This window comes from Neopelma chrysocephalum, unplaced genomic scaffold, assembly GCF_003984885.1.
Source record: "Neopelma chrysocephalum unplaced genomic scaffold, ASM398488v2 Primary Assembly neopelma1_22, whole genome shotgun sequence".
Classification (NCBI taxonomy): Eukaryota; Metazoa; Chordata; class Aves; order Passeriformes; family Pipridae; genus Neopelma; species Neopelma chrysocephalum.
Window position 1 is genome coordinate 30,237,909 of NW_020897689.1, and position 26,269 is coordinate 30,264,177.

Consider the following 26,269-nt stretch of genomic DNA (forward strand, 5'->3'; position numbering starts at 1 on the left):
ATATAAAGTAAGAGAGATTGTCTCTTGCTAATAAACTAAATACAAGAACATTCCTTCCCCTTCTCTTGGGTTTGGCTATTCTTCCTAACAGTTATTTTGCTTATTTCAAAATATGCCCCTTTTAGAAGGATGCAAAGCCATGCACCTGGACCAATCTCTGATGGCAAAAGCAAGAACAGTTTGTTATATTTTCAAGAAGAAGCTACTTGTACTTTCAAATGCTGAACATTCTTCTGGAAATAAATTCAATTGCACACTCAGGAAAAGATGCATTGGAAAACAAATACATAGTCTAAAGTATTTGAAGAATCTTCCAACTCTTATTTCCTTGGTTTTAATTAACATAAAATAATTTTGCACTTTAGGTTATTTCAACCACATCAGATAAGTCTTACCATTCTTATCTAAGAAGGAACCTTGCAGAAACAAGTATGTTCTTCAGTAAAAGAGATGTGTCCTCGAAAAAGAATAGTTAAAGGAAAAAACTCAAAAAACAACAATAAAAAAATCCCCATACACCACAACCCAGCTACCAGCCGCCTCTTCATCAAAATCTTTTTATTTGAAGGGAAGAAGAGAAAATGGAAGGGGGAAAATCATTTTCCTAGTTCTCCAGTCAATTGCTGCATGACTGCTTTGTTTTCAAACATAGCTCTTAAAATAATTAAACTATTTTGTGCCAAGTACTCTAAGGACCTGCACCATAGATAATTATTTACCTGTTCTCAGTTAAACATCATGAAAGATATATCTCTACAAGTCAGGCAGGAATTCCCAGCTCAGTTCTTCAACTTCAAAGCTAACTTTAAAACCACTGGCACTTGCAGAGGCATCTACTACATGTCTATTGAAATAGATGCTTTTATATGATACATTTACCAGCGCCTTCCAACACAGAAATATAAAAGGAATTAAATCTCTGGAAGGTAATTAATACTGTAGTGACAGTCCATGGAGAGTAAGGTTATCAAAAGGGTGATCGTGGTAGAGCACTCTCCTGCATATAGTCAAAGACCAATTGTTACTTTTGGGCAACTCTTTTCTATACTGACATTTTTCATTATAAAATCACTTTTGAAGGCTGAAACTCAGGCCAGTTATTTTTAAAATAAACAAGACTTTAGAGCAAAGTACAAGTAACTAGAAATGCAAATATACAAGTCTATTTCAATCATTGCTACCTTCAGCAAGATGAATGCCAGTTTAACATCAACTTCATATAGAAGAAGTTGATAGCAATAGATAAAGGGCTAAACCTAAGACATTGGCAAAGGGCCTTACCTGGAATTTGTTGACAGCTCTGAACTGAATTTAGGATGTACCATCACATCTACAAAGAGTCTAGTGTAAAACTGATGAGCGTTAAAGATTACAGACTGTTCTGCCAGCAAAGATAGCTTAAAACATCACTCTCCTGTCAAAAAGCCCCAATCTAAGTGTTCCTAAAGGACATTTTGCCAGTATCTTTAACTATACCTCAGGGTCCCACGAGAAAGACAACTTCAAATGGAACCTGGGGAGGAGGGGAAGGCAGGGGGAAAGCTTAGTTCCCTCAAACTCTGCATGACACCAGCAGGGAGCTGCCAAGAAACCACTCTGCTTGCAGCGCCTTCATTAAAAGCCCTAGATAGCTGCCAAATTAACCTCAAGGAGAGGTTATCTTTATCTGTCAGAGTGGTTAAGAATATTAATAATCATTTTATTGTGGTAGGCACGTAAGACAATAGAGGTTAGTGGTGGGATGGCCCAGTTACCTTGCTGGTTATGTCCCCTCAGCAGGTTGCTGCCCTACACCTAGGCAGAAGTAATATCTGCCAGGAGATTACAAACCTCTTGAGTTTCATCTTTACAGCAGAAAGTGTCCTGAACACAACATCCATCCTGTTTTACCTGCTCTCTTGACCACAGAGCCATGCTGAGGGCGGATGGGTGCCATCCATCCCTGGCCACTGGGAGAGCCCTGGAAGGAGCAGGCACATTCCCTCTCTCCCTCTCCTTCAGCCACTGGTGGCAAAAAGTGGGCCCAAGTAGGAAAGAAAACCCAACATCTAGTGTTCAGAGGTACTCTTTTTGCAACTATTTTGCAGTTTGGGTTTGTTTTTTTAAGGTTTCAGGTAAGGACAGATTTCAGCACTTCTGCTGAAGGTGACACCATGATGCCAAATGTCTCTGGCAATCAGACTCCTCACTGGAAAGTCCCTAGCAAAGTGCCTTGGCTCCAAACATAGTAAGCACCATTGTCAGGGCAAGAAATTGCAATTAACACCCCTCCTTTGCTCACTAACACACTCAGATGTGAAAAGGACTGACATCACCCTTTTAAAACGAGCACAGTGGTTACTTTCAAAGTAAAGCTGACCACGTGTTGACCTCCAATTACACTGCCTCCAACCAGGACAACTGTTTAAGGCACCAAATGACATCACTTTAATTAATGAAACCTGTCTATCAACATAATTCACTTAAACACTTGTCACATTAAAAGCTGCTTTAAAATTACTTTAAAGGGATTTACAAACTGTCCCCAGCTTTCTTCATCAAGCTAAGGTACAAGAATCCCTTCACTTTCTGTATAGGTTTATAAGAAATTAAACACAAGGGCAAAAATAACTTACTGAATGTTTTTATTTGTAAACGTGCATTGCCTAGAAAATATATTATCTCTTTATTTTTACCTCTGAGCCACTTAAAATATTTCTACTGTGACATGATTCTTCTGTACAGACAGGAAAAGACAATAAATCCTGTTGAACTTTATTTTTCGTTTGGTTTTTTTACTATTACACGCTACCATAGAAGTCAAAGATTTTTTAAAAAACAAACCCTATAGCTCACTTTCTTCACTTAACACCATTGTGTTTTCAAACATCACCTTATAATCTTTCCTTTTTATCCTTTTTATGAGGATAATGATATCTTACATTTACCTGTGCAATTGTATGTGACTGAATAAAATACATATATGGGGGCCTGTTACATGTAGTATGATGTAGTGGACTGACTGATGTGAATCGATTAGAAGACACCAGTTCATTAAGAGATCTGGCTTCATGAGAATTTTCTAATTTAAATCAAGTGTTGGTCTTAAGGCTCACATCAAGAAATCCTGGTATGCCGAAAAGGAAAAATAAATACAATTGCTCATTAGGGCATTCTTGTCCCAACTCCAAGTTTGCTTTGTTCTTAGAGAAAGCAAAAAAAAAATCCCAACCTCAGAACTCTCTTTTAGCTTAAATCAACCAAAGCCTCATGTTCTTCCCTGCCATCAAGAACGCAATATCTTTAAAACAAATGCCTGTTTTTTCTAGGGCTTAAAATCAAGTTCCTAGCCTCTTTCTCTGAGATGCAAATAGATAAATAACAACAAAACAAAGGGTTTTGTTCCCTCTTCAGGGCAAAGGCAAAAGAATGCCTCTGTTTTCCATGCAACCAAGCTTCCGAAAGGAGTCTTCCTAGTGCCTTCTTTGCAGGCTTTACACAAAGCTACTCAGAGCAGCATATGAAGCATTGCCACCGCAGGCAGCTGTCTTCCCTTAGCACAATGCCTTAGCTCGCTGTCCTTGTCAATCCCTCAGATAAATATTCCTCTTTAAATGGTTTAGTTTGGGTCTCCAAACAGCAAGCAGCCATGGTTGCTACTTGGTTCTGCCAGTCTGCTTTGCCTCCCCACATAAAATCTCTGAATTCTCAAGCTCACTATAGCATTCAGGCTGGTCTACACTTCTCTCCAATAAATGCTCTGCCAAGTTCAGTAAATTCAAGGAATTCTTCTCTTGGGACCATTTTATTCTGTTGCACAGGTTATCAGGAAGGCTGCTAGATTAAAATCTTCAAATAATTCTCTACAACTACACATACATGACTCACCTGCACAGACACACAAGTTTCGGGATAGTATGGCCCGAGCGATGCAGTGAGGCAAAGCTAAAACTACATGAAAAAAGCACTGAAGCCATCCCCCAGAAGAATACTGCTTTTCCCACCGTTATTTTATTAAGAAATATTTACAAATCAATCACTTAAAATACACTCAGAGCTGTGCACCCTGCAGACAATAATCTTTTGAAAGCTACCCCTAAAGACTGCTTCAGTTACCTATTATTTAGGGATTTTGCAACTTCATGTTTTAAACAAAAACTTACTCTAAAAAATCTTCTACTAAGAAATGCAAAACTTGCCCAATCTTCAGACCAATCTTTGGGACAAATATGATATCCTGCCTTTCAGATTCAGATCTTCAGGGGTCAGCACAGTCTAGCAGAAACTGTTTACTTCGTTGTATCAAAAGGCCTTATCTCACTTAAATATTTTTACAAAATACAGAATGCAACACTAAGCAAAGGGGAGCAGAAAATAACATAATGGAGCAAAGTAATCAAGAGCATACTAAAAAAAAATCACACAGCTAAAATAAAGACATTTTAATTTTGGACAATTAGTGGTATTTTTAAGTCAATTCTATGAACTTTCCTCCAAATTTTTAATTTCTTTTATACTGTTACTGGCACAGAAATAAATGCACCAAAAGAAACTTTGCCTCAAGCCTAAGGCTCCCTCTTGAATAATTCAAAAGCAAGAGGATCACAGTGGCTTAATTAAAGGGCCCTTGCTACGTTTCTTTCTTTTTCCCATGTTGCTGTTACAGGACAATACGCCTCTAAAAGGAATTAAGTAATTTTGTAGCATCTATTTACTTCCATTTTCTTTGGCAATGCAATTATATCATCCTTAAAGTGACTCTGAAGTAGCAATATTGACAACTGCAATACATGTAGTTTTTTATGCAACTGCTATCAGCGTGAAAAACTTATGAGCATACTCAAATCCAGGGATTTGTGTCCTGGCAAGAACTAGAAAAGGCAAAGCTTCCACAGCTGCTTTTCCTCTTAACTTCTCTCCTGAATGGGATGATGGATTGTAAGGCTCTAACACCTCAGAGATGTTAGGAACTCCAAAATATATAGCGGACAAGCACGTGGAGACTATCATTGGACCTTTCCTTTCAGCATGGAAGGCATAACATATTTCCCCCCAGCTAAATCAGTCAGCCTAATTAAGAGGTTCTCCCACAGCCCATAAATCCTGCTTCTCTCATGCCTGTAGAGCACTACAGCTACAAGAACAGCTATATGGCCTGTTTCAAACAAGAGCTGCATATGCACAACATAAAAACTACAGAAACAAGTTCATCTGTTTTGAACATGGTCTGCGAGGGCAGCAACTGGGAACCTTCAACGCATAATGCTATATGAGAGAATTGTACAACAATTTTGCACGTCACCATTGATTTACTTGTCTACTAAAACATACATCACACACATAGCGTAAATAATACAAGAGTCCTGAGAAAGTACCTGGGATATCCCCTATGGCATGCTGGCATTACATGGAAGTCAAAGAACACTTGCGCCTTACAGACACAATAGAATATATCATGTGAATCTGTATAAGAATGGTCTGCATTTTTAAAAGTAGCAAAAGGAGCCCAAAGAGCTAAAAAGCAATTGACAACACCACAAACATCCAAGGCGGCAAAGTCTACATGGGTGGAAATGATTCTGACAAGTTGAACCTTTGCCAAATCCTAACGTAAGACAAGCTGCTGTCCTGGCTAATTTTTCTGAGCAGATCTACAGCCTTTACTGGGATGACAGTGAATCTGAAAAACCCATCACGGCCTTCTGTGCACTTATTAGTTTTTAACACCTGGAGAGGGGAAGAGGTTCAGAGTTGGAGAGAGAGACTCTCAGGCAGATCCCTTCAGCTTTGGTCAAGTCAGCCTGCATTGCCTGGTTAAGCACTGGAGTTAATCAGTAGGGCAGAGAAGATATGGGTTCCTTTTGCAATGGTGGCTCCGCTCTTTTCTCATTTTATTAAGGGTCACTACAGCTTTACTGTGTTAATTGACCATTACCCTGATTTCCAGTCATTAGTTAGAATTTCAAATTAATCTGATCAAACAGAACATACCTTGTGAAAATAAACACTCATTGATCTACTTCAGTCTCCAGGGTCTATTTTAGGCAGTGCAGGCTCACACAGGTACTTTGATATTTCAGATGTGTTATTTCTAACAAACTGCTTTGCACATTTTAGACATTTGTATTTTTTAAGGGGTAACTGGAACTCTGTCATGAAAAATTCTGCATTTTATGCATTAAAGGACATCATTACCTCCAAAGACTCCTTCTACCTCCACTAAAAAATGGAACTTTATTTTTACCCCTGTATAAATTATTTATAATAATTACAGCATAAAATAGACAGGGAAAAAAGTCCCTGCCCTATTGTACAACTTTTACATGCATAAAGGCCACACACAAATTTCAGGTGTTCTCTAATCTCCCCATACACAAAAATAATCTGAACACCCCATCTGTGTTTCCTGTTTTTGTTGGACAACTCCTTGGATTCCTCAGACTATTTTAGACCTTAGACAGGTTATACCAGTATAATTATGTGAATTATGGGTACAGGGGTTTTTAACCAACGTAGATGTGCTACTGTGAGCCATAAATCACTCAGAAAAGGTGATTCGGTTTTGCCTCCTAGCCTGGAATAAGACACTCCAATCTAAGCCCACACTGATGGAAGGAATGTTTCCAAGAATAATTAAAGTAAGGAAAACAAAAGCCTTTCTTTTTAAATGGAAAGACCAAAGTCACAAGGGACAACTTCCTTGCAAGTACATTTGGTATAAGCCCTTCATATCAAAACCCTACTACTATAATTAAATACTTTTATTTTAAAACCAAAAACATGGAGATATTGCTCAAATGTTACAAAGACTCAAACATGCATGGAGACACTTCCACTGTTTTGCACAGTCTGTCCTCAGCTCAGCTCCATGGGCCTGCACAGTACAGAAGCTTCAAACACTGACTCCTTCCATGGCTCAGCCAGCAGCACAGTTTACTCTGTCAGTCCTTCAGTTGCACCTGCACTATTGTTTGAGGGGTCTTGCAGCAACACAGATGAAGGAACTGACGGAGTTAAAGAACAAAGCAAGACAAATAACTTTTGGGATGCTTTGAACTAAATATAGGTGACACAGATCCCAGCCAAGGTGACAGCACAGAGAGAAGAAACACTGTGGTTTGAATTAGGAACCATGATGTACAAGGCTTGCCTGGACAAGAGAAAAATAACAGGTTTACTGCATTTCTAAGACAACTCAAAATTAACTCAAAGAATGGTGAAGGAATAAGAAAATGTCTGCGTTCCATTCAGTTAAAATCTATATATTCCTGTGCTAACCCAAACTCAACAACTGTTGAGGGAATGATTTTAAGACCCTGAGCGAGTCTCTGGGACTTCACTGCTGAAGTCAGAGATCCCACTTTGTCAATGCAGCAGAGAGAAAGGGTGTCCAGGGAGTGTGCCAACACAAGCTGTCTACCTGTTCAGAGCAGTACCATACAACTCCACCTTCAGCAACCCAAACTGCCCAGAGGCATCCACCTGGGGATGTCCTGTCACAGCAGTATGATATGGGGCTGTGTTTACAAAATCACTTTGGGAGATTTTTGGGTTTCTTTCTAGCTTACAAAGAGTTAAACTGGAAAAAAAGCAACATTCAAAGGAGAACCTGCCTTCCTCAGAACTTAAGAGATACAAGATCTAGAGGGTTGCACTTTCAGGGACCCAAAGGGTTGGGACAGGATATTTCCCAACATTACAAAAGGGGTCTCAGACAGCAGGTCTGTGTGGACAACTGAAGATAAATGGGTAGAAGATGATAAATTTTTAGTCAAGACAGCAAGTACTGTGGCAGTAAAAGTGCACAGAACCGAAGAATTCCAACCCACTGGAATTTCAGTTTCTCTCCCTGCCTCAACATACGGAGGCATAGATCATGTTTTTTTCTAAAATAAGATCCACCAAGACAAAGACTAGCACGTAAACATTTGAGTACACTACGAACAAGAGAAGAGAGAGGATCAATTGTTTTCTTTTTTGAGTGTGTGAATTTTTACAAATGGCCAATGATGTTACATTCCTTTTTAATATAAAATGAACTGACAACATCTGGGGCATTGGTTACCATCTCAGCAAGTTTCCAAATCTTCACTGGCTTCACACAGAGTTACAGCATACAGTGCAAGTTGCTTGTTCTGAAATGAAACATAAATGCTGTTCTGCAGGCTAATACAAAAATGCTAAAGCCCATCCAGCCTTAAACAGAATTACACTCACAGAAAGCTGCACTTTACTAAACTTAATCTCATGGACTAGGAAAAATTATAAGCCTTTGAATTCCAGTAACATGAACTCTTTAACCGTCTCCCATAAAAAAATACCCTGACTTGTTTTTAACTGCATTTTCTGGTTCCTCTTTGACAGGTTCCCATATTATACTTACATGGAGTCATACCATCTGTATGATAATTATGCATGTCCTCAAACTCAGAAGGGAGTCTCCAAAACACTTAGATCTAAATGCAGATCTTCTTATCCTGCCCATAGTTGCATTGAGACAGGACATACTTTTCTTTTCCTCTAAAACTCTACACATACCATAGATGGTTGTTCTGTACTACTATCACAGTATTCAAAACAAAACAGAAGCAGATCAATATCACCACTGTAAATCTCAGTTCTTTCCAGCTGAAAGGAGTCAGTCATATACTTGATCTACCAAGACACGAGTCACCTAGATTTGCAAGTTTCTCATCTTATGACCGTGCCAATGATTAAAATGTCTGAAATAGGGGGGTGGGGTTGACAGAAACAATTTATTCTTCCTCTCTGCAAAGCACAAACATCATTTTCTACCAATAAAAGTATTGCAAACTGTAACCTTGTTTACATTTCTTATAGTGAGATAACACAATACTGAACATGCTGCTCTGAAAATAATTTTCATGCCAATTAAGTCATGGAGATTTCTAGGTAAGAGTTTTGTTTACGATGGGACCTGGGCCATTCTTCAGCCTTTGTGAAGCAGCAGTTGCATGACAGTTAATTTTAGGTCAGAATCAACAAACATTACTGAACTACCTAAAAGTGATTAGTTACGTAAGACCTGGGACCTGAGGCCACCGAGCGCCAGAGACCATCCACCTGTATTTGTATCTTAGACAAGAAGGTGTGGCTTGGCTACAGATCAGATTCCTGTTAAAGTTGAGTTAACTTCCAGGACAAAAGGTGAACGTAAGTAAGAGCAAGATACTGGTTCATGAAGAGCACTGCCTCCTTACTAACCTTCTATGAGACCTGCAGAAGAAGGTAGCAGAGGCAATAAGGAAAATTAGTGTCATGACTTGCAGGTACTTCTGACAACGCCTCCACAACACCTCTGCTCTGAAGAAGAGTTGAGGTGAAGTCTAGTTAGTACTGGCAGTAGCGATTTGGCTACGATGATGTTCAAAGCTGGAAGAAATGACAGGGCTAGGGCTAAGATGGTAGTTCAGCCCAGAAAACATCAGCAAATAATAAAACTGGCTATCAAAGCATTATGGAGCTACACTTACATCTAGAATTAGAAGAGGGTGTTGACCTAGAACAAAGTATAATACTGGATCTGGGTTTAGGGTGGGACTCAGGCCAGCAGATATTGATAAACTGCAGCATAGAAAGTGCCTCCAGGTTAATATGAAAAGTAGTGTTCGCTTAAAACATCTGACTGCAGAGATCTGTGTGATAAGCAGTGAGATAAGATTAGGAGTGGAATTAGGGTTTGAGCATACTCTGGAAGAGACTGATAAACTGCATCATCTTGTTTCACTATCAGGGAGGGCCCCACGCCATGATAAAGGTGCCACATGACAGGACTTCACACACCCTTAGCAAGCCCAACACTGCCCAGCATGCCAGGCCTTCTCTGTCTATATCTTCTGTTGACCGAGGCTTCCGAAGCTGCACATGCACATGTGCTGTCAACATGACGCATTCCTGATCCCTCAGGATTACTGTATATGTATACTTGTGTCACTGTGTACATGCACAGAGAACCTGGCACTCCCAAGATGTACAGATTTCCTATACGATGTATACACACAGGGGATCGGGCAGGGAAGAGGAAACAAACAGGGAAAAGCATCTGTCTGAAAACCTCCCATCTTTACTGTCTCCATTTCTCCCTTCACTTGCAGTAGGGCTGCCATATCAGAAATACATCAAAGACTAAAAGCGTCTGGCAGCCAATGTCTCCTCTCTTCATAGATGCATTTTTAAAACCAGGAGGTCAGGTCTGGGCAGTCGGTTGGTCCTGCCAAGGAAATCAAAAGCTAAATCAGCCAAATATACCAAGAAGCAGCACAAAAGCTTGTCTGTGTCTTCTCCAAATAGGAGCTTTTCCAATGATGATCTTGGCAGTACCATTTAGCACTTACCCTTTTCCCAGTTCTCAGGAATAGGTGTCCAGCACATTGCTCAGCATTTTCCAGGTCAGGAGAGGATTCAGGAATGACCATGTCTGCTTCACAGCACAGAAAAACCTGACACATACCTAACCAATCTCTGTTTTAATCACAAAATAGGCTCACCCACGTTAGTGATTAATGGTGAAAAATTCAGTCTTACTGGCAGGCGGGCCTTGGACCAGACAATAACATTTTCTGCAGAAGCAAGAACCATATAATCACATTTCAAGGACAAAATCATGTCCAGACTGGAGACTACATAGTTTAAAACCCTAAAAATCAGTATTTGTAGCACACAGCTCATCTCTGCAATTTTCCAGACTTGTAATTTAGAGAATGCAGGGTAGGCAAGAATAACAGTTGCTCAATTCAATGAGCAAACCTGCTTCAGCATTCACTACAAACTGAGGAGGAAAAAGCTTCACAGTGAGTCTTGCCAAGAAGGAATTACAATAATTGAGCCTCATGGTCACAAGACCACACACTACTGTTGTGAAACAGTCACTGGGTAAATAAGGGTGTATCTTGTAACATTTTACCACTGCTGGGGGAAAAGAAACAGAAAAAGCCCCATGCAAAAGATGGTCTTACCCCTAAAAAGATATGAATGCAAGCAAAAAGGATCTTGCAAATCCACACTCATGTCAAAAATGCGGCAGAACAATGCTGCTATTCTAGTGCTGTCAATGCAGTAGCGACACAGAGTAGGGAATAAAAGCAATTTACACAGTTATGCCTGCAGCACATAATTTAGGCACAAGCAACAACAGCAAGAAAAGAGAATTCATTCCAAAGGATGGAGGAGTAAAAGTTAGGATGATGTAAAAATGACAGCTGAACTTCAGTTCACTAAGAAGAAGTCACAAAAGCAGTACATGTCCAGAATGATAAAAAATCCTTAGCAAAACATGATGAAAAAATAAAAAGTAAGTTGCTGATTTTAAAACATACAAACAGGCAGGTACCTCAGACTAGCAGAGAAATTCACAAAGCCAAATGAGAAGGATGGCATTTAACGACCTTAACAGTTGAAATCTGACCTAACATTTTTTTATCACGTTTGTATTTCAGGGATGTGTACCAGTGTACCTAAAGGAGCTCAGCAAAGTTTTTCAAACTTATCTTTTCTTGTTTGCAGAAATCAACAAAGAACTTGCAAAATAATCACTTCCACAAAGCCACTGCTCTCAGCTCTGCGTGTACAAAGGTCTCGTCTGCCTCTGCACTGAGTGAAACTTCCTCTTAGCAATCCAACTTTGATTGTCACACCAACCCACAGCATTTTACCAAACTGGGCTAGAAGAGGATGTATTCCATCAATCTTCACCATTTCTTCTACACTGTCTGGAGCAGTTTGCATGGGGGCTTAGCAGGGTGCTGCTGGCCCCTTCTAGAGAAGGTGACTGGGTGACAGGGAGCGGCAGAGGGAGGAGAGAGCAAAGCACCTGCGTGCAGCAAGGGCACAGACTCAGCAAGGCTGGGAGTGGCAGGGGCTTGAAGGGGAGAACACTTCAGCCAGCCAGGCCCTCCCCATCATAGGGGAGTGAAAAGCCATTTTATTAATTTCTCCCTCCAACCTCTGCTTCTCTGAAGGAGGGAGAAAAACAAAGGCATAGAGTGTTTAGCATTATTTCTGATGCAAGGAGGATGCAAAAGCATCTTAAACAAAAGTTACTCCTTCTCCAGTCTCCTAAGAGCTCCACTCTTTACTGTCAATCCATCAGAAGAGGAGGGTTTTAATGGGGTATTGTTTCAGTGTGCTTATGCATCTCATGGACTATCTGGGAGATTCTTCTAGTCTCAGCTTCCACCACTACACTCTTAATTTCTGTGGCACACACTAAGCTTCTGGTTCTTAGATACAACTAGCATTTATGAAGAAGCACTATAAAGGGTTCAATCCCTTGGTATAAATCAGCATAACATTTTCCTGTATTCAATTCTCAGATTACCTACAAGGTAAACCAGTTATAAATTTTTTTTTCAAAATCCCTGCTTACTAATAACTTTGTCCGTGCTAAGAGCTCATTGGGCTCTAAAACTTGCACAGAAGACTACTCTGTAGAAAACAGAGGGCTAATATTTTTAAATGATTATACACAGTAGCCCAGATAACATTAAAGAACCTGTTGCAATTAAAATTCATAAGCTATAGTTCCAAATCTCACAACTCAGGTAAAGAACTACAACCATAATGATTACCAATGAAATAATGTGCCCTGACTCACTCCATATAAATAGGCTATGCTTATAAAAGTACTCCTCTGCTTCTGCAGGGGAGGGTGGCAAGGGAAGAAACTGATAAGAAATAATTAAACTAATTATGTGCTAATGAAAAGGTGTATTAATTGAAACAGACCATGAAGTATCCAAGTGTACACAAAGAAATTCAACAGGTGTTTACACTGAAAGGCTGACTATCCAGTGCAGAGATGAAATCAGACTGTGATATTAATGGCACATCCAATGCTAAAGTTCATAATGGATTTTCTGTGGCTTACTGTCAGACATGAAGTACTACTGCATCTCATTTTCACAAGCAAACCTTACAGAGGGACCAGGAAAATCAGAAAATGATGCAGCCAGTATCACACTGGACAATAACATGGAATACTGACTTCTTTTTTCTTATTGACAAAACCAGTGAACTATCATATAAACTGCCCATTACTGTACCTTCATGACATCTTTATAGGAATGAATGGCCTCAACTTCCTCTTTGTCGTCCTCATTGTCATCCTCCACTCCTTCATCCAGAGCATCATATCCTTCATCCCTACTCCCATCTGTTTCTGTAGTATTAGTCATGTAGTCAATAAGCTGCTCCAGTGGAGGACTTAATTCCCGCTCTTCATTGTCCTTCAAACCATAGTCAAGGGCTTTATATATAATAATCCCTAGTGATTCAATAACCTATAAAAGCAAAAAAAAGAAATATTTATTAGTACCATTTACATGGACAAATAGGTCAGTCTATGAACACACTTTTCTGGTGTTTGCATAACAAACTCAGCAATTGAGAGGGCAATAAACATCAAAATCAAAGAAAAAAATTACCTAATAAAATTACTCTAATACCTACAGCAGCACTTTAGTAATACAGCACAGACTATGCAAGAGCAGGTCATACCACATACCTACCACTTTCTTTTTTTAATGTTTGAAACAAAAAGTCATAATTTAAAAACAAAGCAGGACCTTTTTAGATTATTTTCCTTTTTTTCTTCTAATATGACAAACCTCAAAGTAACATTACTCTACACTTTGTAAGACTATATTGCATGCATAATACCTTTTTTTTGTGGGGTAGGTGGGAAGAAATTAAAAGAAAGAATAAACTAACACGAGATGCCTCCCTCCTCCACTACTTGATGACACTTGGAAACTGCCCTTCAGTTTCTGCATCTCTTTACTGACCTGAGAGGTGTCTGGACACAGCTGTGGCCATCCCAATATTAACTCTATGAGCATTGGGACATCAGCCATAAGAACTCCTTTGTCTGTTGCACAACTGGTGGAGACATGCATATTCCACTGAAACTACCAACAACTGTATTCCCTAGTAATGAGGTAGTACCTCAATTTTTCATTGAATCAAGGCTCCTTATTTGTGCTCTGTCAAGAGCAAAGCCAACCAATGACCTCTTACTCATAGTAAGCTAGCAAAAAATTGTCAGGAATATCCCAAAATGCTAAATGCACATATTTCTCTCTTAGCATTAATTATTTTCCTTATGAGCAATATTGAAGCTTCTAGAATTTTAAAGATGTAAAGAGATGGCATTTCAAACTGAGAAGTTTGAAAATGGGTATTAATGAAGAGGGAAGGGAAAATGGGATTGCAACAGTAAGCCACAAGAAGGTAATGTCACTGCTGGGAGATCCTTGTCTGACAACGGAAGTAGGACTGGAGTAATTGCATGTAAACTCTGATCTTCCTTGTGTGTTGTGATGGCTAGCATGTCACATTAATTAGCAGACTCCTACGTAGGAGTAGTTGGCACTACTAGTAGGGAGCGACTTTAATAATAAAAGCATTTCTAAACATACCAAACCTTGTCATCAAATGCCTTTTTCTCTCATCTGGCTTTCAGTACTATCCTGGTCAACATGCTTTTTACTGCAGATTCTGAAATTCTTTTGGGGTAAATAGGACAACATAAATGGATTCTTTAAATATTAAATTTTACACTAGCAGCTTACTTATTTCAGCACAGCAAAGTATTTTTGGGCTGAGAGGCTGGAGGTTAGCAAAGGATTTTTTCAGCTCAAAGAACAGCTTCTGACTTGGGAAATGCTAGTGAGACAGCAAAGTATACCAGGGAAGCATCACTGCATTCTTGCACAGTTCTCATACCCTTCCCCAGACTTCTGCCATGACCCACTTTGGAGACAGGACACTGCACCATACAGACCTTAAAACCAGCTGTAACAGATCAAACATGTTTGCAGTATATCTCGTATACTTCTTAGGGAAGCTATTTTGTAATCACTGTCTTGTAAAACTTGCATTGTTTTAAAAATAATCTGAAAATATGAAAGTTTCACAAAATAAAATCGATTCTACTGGTAGATGTGTACTCAGATGTATATGAGTACAATCCCAATATACACCCCTTCAGCAACTAAAAGAAGAATACTGAGTTGATTCCAATTTGAAGGACACCAAAATTAAAATGAAGTACAACTGAATAATCACCTTGATATTTTCAGCACCTGGGAGTAAGCACAACGTGAGTAATTTCTAACTTCAACAAAATATATATTTGAAAGAGCTTAGCATACATGAGGAGGACTGAAATGTCCAAATTAGATGCAAAGAAAATTATGTCTGGTGCCATGCAGTGATGGCTGCTGGATTTTGCCACCAACACTTCAAAAAAATAGAAGGGGGGTGGATAAAGAAAGTGCACTCTCTCTGCCTCCTTCTGTTTGGGAAGAGGATTAAGGCATTCAAAAGCACCGTGGTTAAAACTGGATGACAGCTGCTGCTTTCTTTGATGTATCAGCAGTGGAGCTTTTGCAGTTCAGTAATATGGTTTGTACATTTTTATGTACTATGAACAGATTTCATAATACATGCTAAACTCACACAACACAAAAGCCTGCAATGGCACCAATTCAGAGCTATAGTTCAGTCTCTCAACTCCTTATTTAGGACATGTGATCAAAACCATATTTCCTCAATGTCTGTCAGTATCACAGATTTTTCTTGCTGAAAGACAAAGCAGCAAACATATTAACTAAATAACTTTGCTTTGACTTGCATTAAAACTGCAAATATTCAGCGCTTTCAGTAATACTGGTTTCCCAAGGATCTTGTAAAACCACCCAATTGCCATATGAATATCAAACAAAAGTCACAGAATTGTCAGCACTTCTTCCCATGAACAAAACTACTAATGCAACTTTACATAAATAAAACTTTTACGTCTATATAACTAGAAGCATAATATACAAGTCAACTCATTGATGTTTACAAATGAGTGCTGTCACTTTGTCTGTAATAGAAATCAAATGCAAACAAAAAAAGGAAAAGCTTTTCACAGCTCAATGGATGAACTGATAAATAAGCAGGGTTTTTTGAGTTGCATAATCAGGGACACCGCTTCCATTTTTTTTTTTAGACCATCAATTATTTACAAAGAAATCACAGGTTCTAAACTGCACTGTTGGCTAATTTCACACAAAATAAAAACTTCTGGCACCTAACAAGTGACAAGTACCAGCACAGTTTTCAATTATATCTGAAAACAGAGCTATAGTAGAAAAAGCAAGAGTAAGAACGGACTTAGCAAAGCTTTTTTAAACCAGAGTTGTACATTGACTTACCAAAACAACTGTATGACACTGAAATAAGTATCAGCACTAATAATAAATTATGCTCCTCAATTCAGGTGAAAAAAAAATAAAGCAATATCTGCACCTTGAATTTTAGAACACATTTGTTCCTGACTGATTTAAATTTTGGCAAAGGACCTGACCTTTGCAAATCAATCAGTGACTAAATAAACTTAAAAAATAAACAAGGAAGCATTATTATGCTTTACACCTTCTCACCAAGTTCTTTTGAAAGTCATGGCTTCAGACCAAAAATAAACCCAACCAAACACACTAACATTTCCCACAGATTGAACTTGTACTTTCCTGTGCTGCAATCATTAGTGAAAGGGGAATTTTGTCCCACTGTGAGTATTCCTTCAGTTTCTACACCACTCTGGACTCGTGTTATACTGTTCTTTTATAATAAATTGTGATAAAGTTGCTGGAACACTTTGACTTCAAACATGATGTAAAAGCAATATCCTCACACTCCTTTTACACACGCAGCAAAACCAAAACCCAAATCAATTAGATTATTTTCATACACAAATACTGCCTGGAACTTTCCATTCCACATACCTTCCTCCAACACATTAAGGCATACCTCCTGGAAAGGGGTTCATCAGGGTTTTAATCTTTTATATGACCCACATTATGCTGTTCCATTGAACACCTCCAAGTTAACATTCTCAAAACCTCTTCAAATATGCTGCCTTTGTACAGGAACCAAACAGTTTGAGTCTTGCAAAGGTGAAATTATCACGAGTACTACACTTTGAGAAAAATCCTTTTTTTCCCTCAACATATGTGTCTCCCTGACTCTTGCTGAAGCGTAGATGAGAGCAGGCAAAATCCACATGCCATTCCCCCCCCTCACAGCACACACAACAGGGCTCTGTCTGAGCTTTCATCCCCTTCCTAGGCTTGCCTCAATTTTTAAACAAACCAACAAAGACTAAGGATAGGCTTGTACTTACAGCAGCAAAGGTGGGTTTTTTTCCAGCTCAAATGCCTGTCCCTCCCTAAAATTATCCCTTCCTCCAAAAGGCACTCAGGTTTTGTGTCCCTAAATTTGGATTAAAGACACCGTAAAACTCCAGTTACTAAGGTGAATCAAATAACTTTGAACTTTTCCACATGGACGTCAGATATGGCCAGCAGCCACAACAATATTTGCACTACTACTGCACTGTCTTTTAGGGATTCCAATATTTTTTATTAAAAATGTATACTACAATTACTATTTTAAGTGTGCTCAGTTTTTACCAGCAGATCTCCAACACACTTCATGAAAGAGAATCACTCTGCCTCACAGTAAGAATGCTGAGAAGTCCGGGGCTGGTGTTAGCCTAGGCACTCCTTAGGGCAGAGCTCCTCTCCACCACCAACTCTGCCATCACTCCTGGTATTAGGCAGCACTTAGTCAATCTGCAAAGACTAACCTGTCCTACTGCTGACTTTAAATTAGCCTGTCAGGAGCTCCATGTTGTGCTTCTGAAATCATAACATGCGCCATAAACATATGCATAGACACCCTTGAAGCCAAGAGTTATATATCTTAAATTTTCTATGACACATAAGGAGAAGACATACAAACATACAAGTTTTTGTGATCAAATTCTGTAATATGGTCCAAAAGACTGGCATGTTAAAATGTTATGTAAACCCAACTTGTTCCTCTCTAGCTAGATGACAGAGGGAGAAAGCTTTTGCTCTCGTCTCATTTCCATTTGTTAACAAAGTAATTTGTTCTTTCTTGGGTGTCCAGTTGTGGAAGTGAAAAAGATCATGCTTTTAAGAAAGGTGAACAAATAAAGGGGTTAGGATAACCCAGAGTACGTTTTTTGGTTATTTACCTCATCCTGAGATGCCCTGCATAACTCTCAACAGCATCTCATGGAAGAGCATGTCTAAATAGGACGTTTTGAGAGATGTGTTGCTGTCAGTGCATACCTCGGGTATACTAATGTAGTTTTCACCACAGCATTCCCCAGTGGAAACAGGGTAGCATTACCCAGGTTTTAATGGCTGGGGACATGTCTAAATTTAAATATGACCTTCACTAAATTAGAGCAACTTGCAACAGACTCTCAAATGAGAACAGTGAAAAAACTTCCAAGTGCTTCCAGGTAAGCAGCAAGGATTTGGACTATTTCCAATGAATCAGAGAAATTACTCATTTCCAAAGAATAAAGACATAAGATACAGCATTATTTAACTTCCGGGTGATGTTGGTTTGCTGCTGAAATAACAACATACTGCTTTCTGCAATATAAAGAGCCTTGCTATTTAAGTCAAAGCAGTAATGAAAGCAAAGAAAAAAAATCAGAGTATGTCAGGTCTCATAGAAAATTAACATGAGACAGAATTAAATAAACCCTTTTAACAGGATTCAGTCTGGTTTAGATATGTTCAGAGCTAGGAAAATTACTGTATTCAGCGATCTTTCTCAAAATGGTTTTACATTCTGAGTCTTTGAATGCACTAAGTGGGCAGAGAGACCTACTTACTGAATTCTTTGTACTATTCAGGTGTACATTAAATAGATTCAGTGCAAGAACTTTTGATCAAAGACACAGAACAAGCCTTAAAACGTACAAAGGGGATGCTGGCTTTTTTGGGTTTTGTGTTGTTCCTCCCAAAGTGAATTTGTGAAAATTGAAACAGTTCAATGTTGTTGGACACCGTTGCCTCTAAGAAAGTAGCAGTAATGTAACTGTAAGTCTATTAAGGATCAAGTGTAATACAACTCCCCAATTTATTCAAAGATTCTGATAATTATACACGTTTCTCAGTTATTCAAGTTTCACTACAGATAGTATCTAAGGAGAACTATAATTTATTAGCATAAATGAAAGCAGGACTTATTCTATTGTATCAGTCTCAACTTACATTTTATCTGCTGCATTGAAACAAAACTGTCAATTTTCTTCTAGTTTCTGTTCATGCCTTATAATCCCCAAGATCATGACAAATTATTACTGTTACTAAGGAATTTATTCAACCTGAAGGAATTTAACCAAAGTGACAGTTCGTCCCCCAGAGAAAAACAAAATTAAATTCCCTGATTTAACTGTGGAGACTCCAGTAATGGTTGAAGCTTCAGTAAAAGAATTAGGTGCAATAATTAAGTAACACAGGTGGTGAAAGTCATTTGAAAGTTCTTAAATACACCTCTATTCATACCCTGGTTTCAAATACAGGTCATGTTATCCTGATCCCATTTAAATAAGAAGAGTATGTTTTTTACCATAAGTTAAAGATAGAAAATTCAACCATGTCACAAACTTCTGTTCTAGTTCTGTTGTCTTTCTTTTTTTTTTTTTAATTTTAATTGATGAAATATAGTTAAACATATATATACATATAGTTTTTTATAGAAATAGAAAGCAATCAGATGAACTCCCCAGGTAAAGCCACAGAAGGAGCAAAGACTTCAGCTGACTACCAAAAACATAATCAGGCCCCAGAAATGCCAATGGGGTCAAATCGTGTAAGAGACAGAAATTGCCACTTTTTACATCAGCCTTTTGAATAAAGCTTTTTCTAGATTACATGACAGTATCACATCAGCAAAAGATTTTGTAGTGAGAGAGAGAAGTAACCAGCTCAAGAAAAACTGGTATAAAGGGGAGTAAGACTAGTTCAGTAGCTCTGATCCTGAGAACTTGTGTGCGACTGGTTTAAATTTGGCTGACATTGCATACCTGCCTATGGTTTGTCAGACAAGGGATAGAAGAAAGATAATAAAAAGCTTACAGGAGCTTTGATTCAGTTCAATTTACGGTAGTCAGGAAGCAATGCAAAATCAATGCAACTTTTATTCAAAATATCTACATAGTACAACTACTCTACTCAAAGAGTCAGTTTACATGAACTTCTCAGCCTTCCCACATGGCTTTCATTAAAACCACTACAGTTGCCTGCTACAGGCTTGTCCGCCATTTAATGAATCCAAAAATTAAAGTGAGTAAACACCTGCTGCAATATAAACCATTTGTGCCCCTGTGAGTCAAGAACTTTCTCACACCTATTTTCCCCAAAATTAACAACTACAAAAGCCAAGCAAACAAAGTACCGGTACAATGACAGTTATTCTTTTAAATACAAATTCACGATTAGTTAAAGTTTTACATTTGCATGTACGTCTTATAAGCTTTCCAGCAGCATCTCACAACGGACTTTATAAAAGTTAGGCTGGTTTCACCATACTTGTCAGATATGTCTGCATTTCAAGCGTGTAACAGATGATGCACTTCACAGAGACGGATGAAGCACCTGAAGAAGTTTACACAGAGCTGGGAACATAACAAGTCTTCTAGTTTGACTGTAGCTTTCCTCAAATCCATCTTCTTCCATTCCTGAAAAAGTATGACCTTCTGCCTCCTAATAGAGTTCTCTTGTCAGTCAAATTGTCATAATTCCAAAGTTTCATACCTAAAATCAATTAGGTCAAGAAAGAAGCCCAAATGTAACCCCTCAACAGGTCCTTTTCAAAGTGATGTGCCACAAAAGAAGGCTGGTATATGCTGCTCCTTTCTACTGACTGGAGTATTCATTAACCACACACAAAGCAATACTAATTTAATGCTGCCTGTCTTAGAGGTACTGAATATTGATGGCAAGACAAGTAACCACCCATAAGAAGGTTGGCCTTTTCATCCCTGCTGAAGGAGAAACTTCAAAGATGTCTATAGGATGTTGCACTTATTATACAGCCACTTAAGACAAACCATGCACAGTTAGTTCCACTATCTTGTGGAAGATCACTCAGTCATACCTAGTCTTCTTTCCTAAAGAAACTGATGGGAATTCACACATACGGTCTGTGAACAGAAAGCCAAAAAGTCTGAGACTCTTACTAAGATTTTTTTTTTAGACATATGTGCAAGAAAACTTGAGCTTGACATAAGGACATAACTTGATTATGAAATATGTGAATATTCACACGGACTATCATGATAGTACAAGGAGTTACTAGTGTGCCAGACACATTATTCATTTAGGTCACGTACGATCTGTAAGTACGTCATGCAAACATAATACTGCAGGCTGATAGAGCTCTGCAAAGCTCCAGATTTTATGAATATTATTCCATGTCTTCTTCCCTATAACCAGCAACATTGGATACAGGCATTTGGATCACTGGCATTCAAACAAATATTCCTCAAAAACTGAACGTCCAAACGAACATAAAATATTTTAGTAACAAGCAAGGGGTGTTACTGCACAATTACCTTTGAGCTCTCATAATGGACTTGTTGGAAAGACTGGTATTTGCTAGAATAATTCAAGAAAGCACCAGTAGGCCTTGTTGACAAGTTTTCTACCTATAAGAAGATGTAAACCTGGCATTACTTTTTAGGTCTGAAATTCAGATACAGTCATGGCATGGGAGGCTGACTCACCCTAAAACAAAGAGCAATAGAACATGTGGCCAAAACTCAGTAAAAAGCTTATCACCTACTCTCTGGGCTGCAAAACCCCAGAGAATGCATTTATGAAATGTCACTCACAGATTTCTATTTCTATTTCCTTCTGAACAATGGAATCCCCACAGAAGAAATCCATATGAAGACATACCTCTATCACAGATAAAAGATTTTGATATATAAAGGATACGGTTTATAACCTCAGGCATGAAGTACCTCAGCACAAGATATTCCAGCACCTGCCAGCTCTCAAAGTCATCAAAGAGCTGAACTGTGACAGTTTATTGTCCTTAATGGAATAGCCATATTCCTGGATTATGAATTGCTGAGCATTGTTTTACTGCTCTCTGCCAATAACAACAATATTCATTTATTCTAGTACAGCAATGATAACAAAGATTTGCTTACAGTCACAGGTCAAAAGTGTTACGATATTAAAAAAAAAAAATCATACTTATTTCATGTTTTGATTAAAAAAAAAACAAACACAAACAAAACCCCTCCAAAAACCACAACAAAACCAAAGCATTCCTGACTGTCTGCAGAAACCTCTATCACACAGCCAGATTTTCTACAATGCTCAGCACTTGATCTTCTAATAGAATAGAGGTATTATCCAGGTAATTCATTTAGCTGCTTAGGTAGCAGTTGAGTTACTAAATATCCAGCCATTGGTGGAGAGGGATTAATTCCAACACTTCCATCTATGAAAGCTGCACAGGTACTTGGGAACAAAACCAAAACCAAAAAAAAGGTATATGCATACCAATTAAATAGATTTACTGCCTCAAAATCTATAATGAAATTCTGAACTTGGGTGTACAGGGATTATAAATCCCTTTGGACTTCTTATGCTTTGGAAACAAAAATAACATTGCAATATTACCCTGCCTTTCTAACCATGTTATCGTCCTTTAAATGACAGAAAGGGATCTTTACCTGGAAAAAGAAAGTCAAGACAGTATGTTCATACTGTGGTGAGTTTCCTGACTTTTTGAACACATCACACTTTTGGGGTAAAATATCAACAAAAATTAAGGGTTTACAATGTCCAGATAAGTGTTGTCACAGCACCTCTAAGTCAGAATATGGTTGTCTCTACAATTTTCTGAACACAAAACAGCTAAAGAATTCAAATCCTAAATTTAGTCTCATCTTTACACCCCGAACCTCCCAGCAAAATAAGCTACACTGCCCTTCCTAATCACATTGCAAAACACAGGTATTACCTCTTCTATCCAATACTTGAGCCAGTTTCAAATGTAGGAACAGTATGGGGCTGAAAGTCCATCCTGTGGGGTCTTCCTCATCGGTCTTTCCTTGTGAAACCTCACACTGATCATTTCCCCTCTCCTATAACAGTTTTACCACCCGTTATATGAGGATATTGACCCATTTTCAAAGCCTTGGATGAGAAATGCTGTGCAAGTCTAAATTATACTTCTGTGTGACATGTACAAAGGCTTAAACTCAGCTGGAAGTGTCTCTAATCATCCAGTTTTCCCTAAGAGTTTTGTTCCCTATAAACGAGGGGAAGGGGAAATGAAGAAAAGTACATGCCTGAGGCTAATGGTTAGGCTTGTCACTAAGCGCAATGCAACACATAAAACTGCTTTTCTTGAGAATAAAAAGCAAGATGCAAGTGATTTATTTAAATGTAAGTAGCACAGGTAGCCAGAGAAAACAGCTATTAAGGTCGGACTACCATATTGTTCTAAACTTCACATGACATAAATTCTGACAGCATCATCCCTTTGTTTTGTTACACCTACCAGTCTACACCCTAGAGAACGAATGTCCTGAAGTTTAAGAAATAGGGAAAAAGGCAAGGTTTTTATGAGTCTTGACACCATGGCTTTAAATTTGTATCCTTAAGTTTAACTAAGTACCCCAAATTATTTGTAACATCCTTTAAGACTGTAGCATTTTACAAATTCTACCATATTCACACACCCTTTTGAGAAGATGTTTTGTAATACACACAGCATGACAGTTCTCATCACAGCTCAAAAAGAAATTGTCTGGTAATTATTAGACCAATCAAAATGGAAAAAGGTTGTTTCTTCAGACAGTTCTCTAACAAGTGAAATAATTTTCCTAGAAGGAATAAAAAATAATAAATTTAAAAACAAAACCAACAACAGCAACAACAACAAAACAAACAAAAAAACCCCAACCCAAACACCCTCCCTCTCCCCACAGTGTAATAGTCAGAAGGTCTATTACAGATGGAACACTAAATTCTGCCAGATTTTCATAGGAACCCCAGTTTTGGAATAACAAAAGACATTCCTGCCTATCCAAGAAACAAGTTACTTGAAAGTAATCTCCTTAGACTGGAGAGATATCCATTTGATTCCATCAGAGAATCTTTTATCCTTGTTTTCTTATTTTTTAGCCCCCCAAAATTTTAAGAAATTAAAAATAAAAGAAAACTACCACTGTATTACAAACATATGCCTAGATTTCTTTGACTAAATGAGCAGTCATCAATACTCTTCAAGGAGTCAAAAATCTTCAATTAAATCAGTTTGAAAGAGCATACAGTCAACTACCTCCAGGGACTCAAATACTTAGTATTTCAAGTGCCACTGAACAATTTATATCTGTAAATTCTGTAGCAGAGAGCGAGAGCAGAATCTGGTTTTATTTTCTTCTCACAGATTATTTTTCTCCTTTGTCCAGTCATATTATACTTCACTAAGCTGTGTGTTCTCATGTAAACTACCAAACAGGCAGTGACATGTAAACGTTAGCTTGTGTGAAGGAAACACCTCACAAAGGAGGGGATTCTTTCCTAAGGATCGGGACCACAAGTAAGTGTCAGACAAACTGCAATGACACCACTTCAGAGAACACTGGTTGTAAGGAATGACTATTATTTGCCAAACCAGAGGAGTGGATGGGTGTCATCCCCGTCGCCCCACCCACCCCGTGCTAACATCACAGGGTTCGTGTTGCAGCGTGGTCTGCCAGCTCAGAAAACTGACTTAGCTGGGAGAAGTCACATTTTCCTGACCAGCTTAGGAAAAAAAAACACAATCAAAAAAACCCAACAAAGCCAAACCCCAACTCTCTGTGCTACCATATAGACTCTCTATGTACATGCATATGCACTCACTGTGCTACCATACATCAGCGCTGGCTTTAGGCCAAAAGAAAGCACAGCACAGCAGAAACATCAAAGTTATTCTTACCCATAAAAGAAATGTCTATTTTAACTGGAAGAGCTAAAATTAGCCTTAACAAGGAGTGACTGCATGATTGTTTGCCATAATTATTTCATATATTTTGATAAAATGCTTGGTGTAAATATAATCCTTTATCTGACAATTTTTCTATCTTTTTTACAATATGTTGTCATCCCTAATCTCCAGTTTTAACCTATGAACATTGATTTTTACCAATACTTGTTATGCCAGTTAGAGCTCTGATGGGGGAAAGCTAGGAGGTTTTCCTTTGTATAGTTAAGATTTAAAAAAAAAAATGTATTTTATGTCTAACTCAAATTATAACATTATTTTAAGCTAAGACTCATTAGTAAGAGAACTCCAATAATGTTAATAAGATTTCGAAGTGGAGCAAAATGCTCCAGTGTGTTATTTTAGATTTTTTTTTAAAACCAAATTAAACAAACCCCCTTAAAATCAAGTTTCCAAGGGTTTTTCCATTACACTCGAAGGTGTTTTTATGGAGTAATATATGACATTCCAGCAAAGCCCAGGTGCAAAGGAACAAGCAGACTGGAAACACAACCTTCCCTGCTCACTGCCCTTATCTAATTAAGCTAATACAAGTATTCTATCAGAAGAAATTAAGCTTTTCTCTGGCCTAGAAAGCTCTCTATTTTTAGATGGTCAAACTGAGGGAATGAATTATGTTTATAATAATTTTAACACAACTCCCAGCTAAAACACATATCCCATGAACTGACCAACCAGTGGGACTATGTAAGTGTCTGACCTAGAAACCTGTACCAAAAAAAAAAATCATTGTTTTTTTCCTTATGCATAAGGTACACCTCATAATGTGGACTACTACTCACTGGAAAACATGGCCTCAGGGAGAAACTTCTTCCAGCAAGCAGGGACTTCAGTAGCTGCTGCTCATATGGGAATACTACATGAAATCTGTGATAGGCGGGATGGCCAGCAGCCATCACAGATACAGATGGTAACAATTCCTGAGGAATTTTTAACAGAAGGCAAGCCTTAATATTCTTAGAGCATGTGTGATATTTGCCAATTGACCACAGCTAATTTTTCTGGACTGATTTACAGATGCTTCCTACAAATCTACTTCATCTTACTAGGAAACCTAGAGTTAATTCTCTATTGGAGCATTTTGCTCTTTTCCAAAGTTGAAAAAAAATGTTCGTTGAATGCTGGCATTAAGCTGTTCACAACAGACCACACTTGTCACTGTTTTCTAAGGAACAACAACCATTAAACCTAGGAAAGGAAACCAGTGATGACTATCAGACATACCAGTCTGCTACAAACATTTACCAAGTCAGCAGCATTTGTTACTGAGGGCCCATTTTTATGTCTCTTGCTCAGTCACATTTTTTGGACTGCAGCATTAAAAAATACACTGTAATCTGTAAAAAAACCCATTTTCTTTCTCTTCTATTAGTCACTAATTAAGAAG

At 38.3% G+C, this 26,269-nt stretch overlaps 1 protein-coding gene across 5 annotated transcripts in view; it reads right to left on the reverse strand.

Moving 5' to 3' along the window:
- The window catches only part of SPIRE1 (spire type actin nucleation factor 1), a 126,459-nt gene that overhangs the window by 57,330 nt on the left and 42,860 nt on the right, over window positions 1–26,269 (reverse strand). For all 5 annotated transcript variants that reach the window (XM_027676965.1, XM_027676949.1, XM_027676956.1 and 2 more), the window contains exon 3: window positions 13,041–13,277. In XM_027676965.1, coding sequence (XP_027532766.1) covers window positions 13,041–13,277 — 237 coding nt within the window. The remainder of the gene's footprint in view (window positions 1–13,040; window positions 13,278–26,269) is intronic.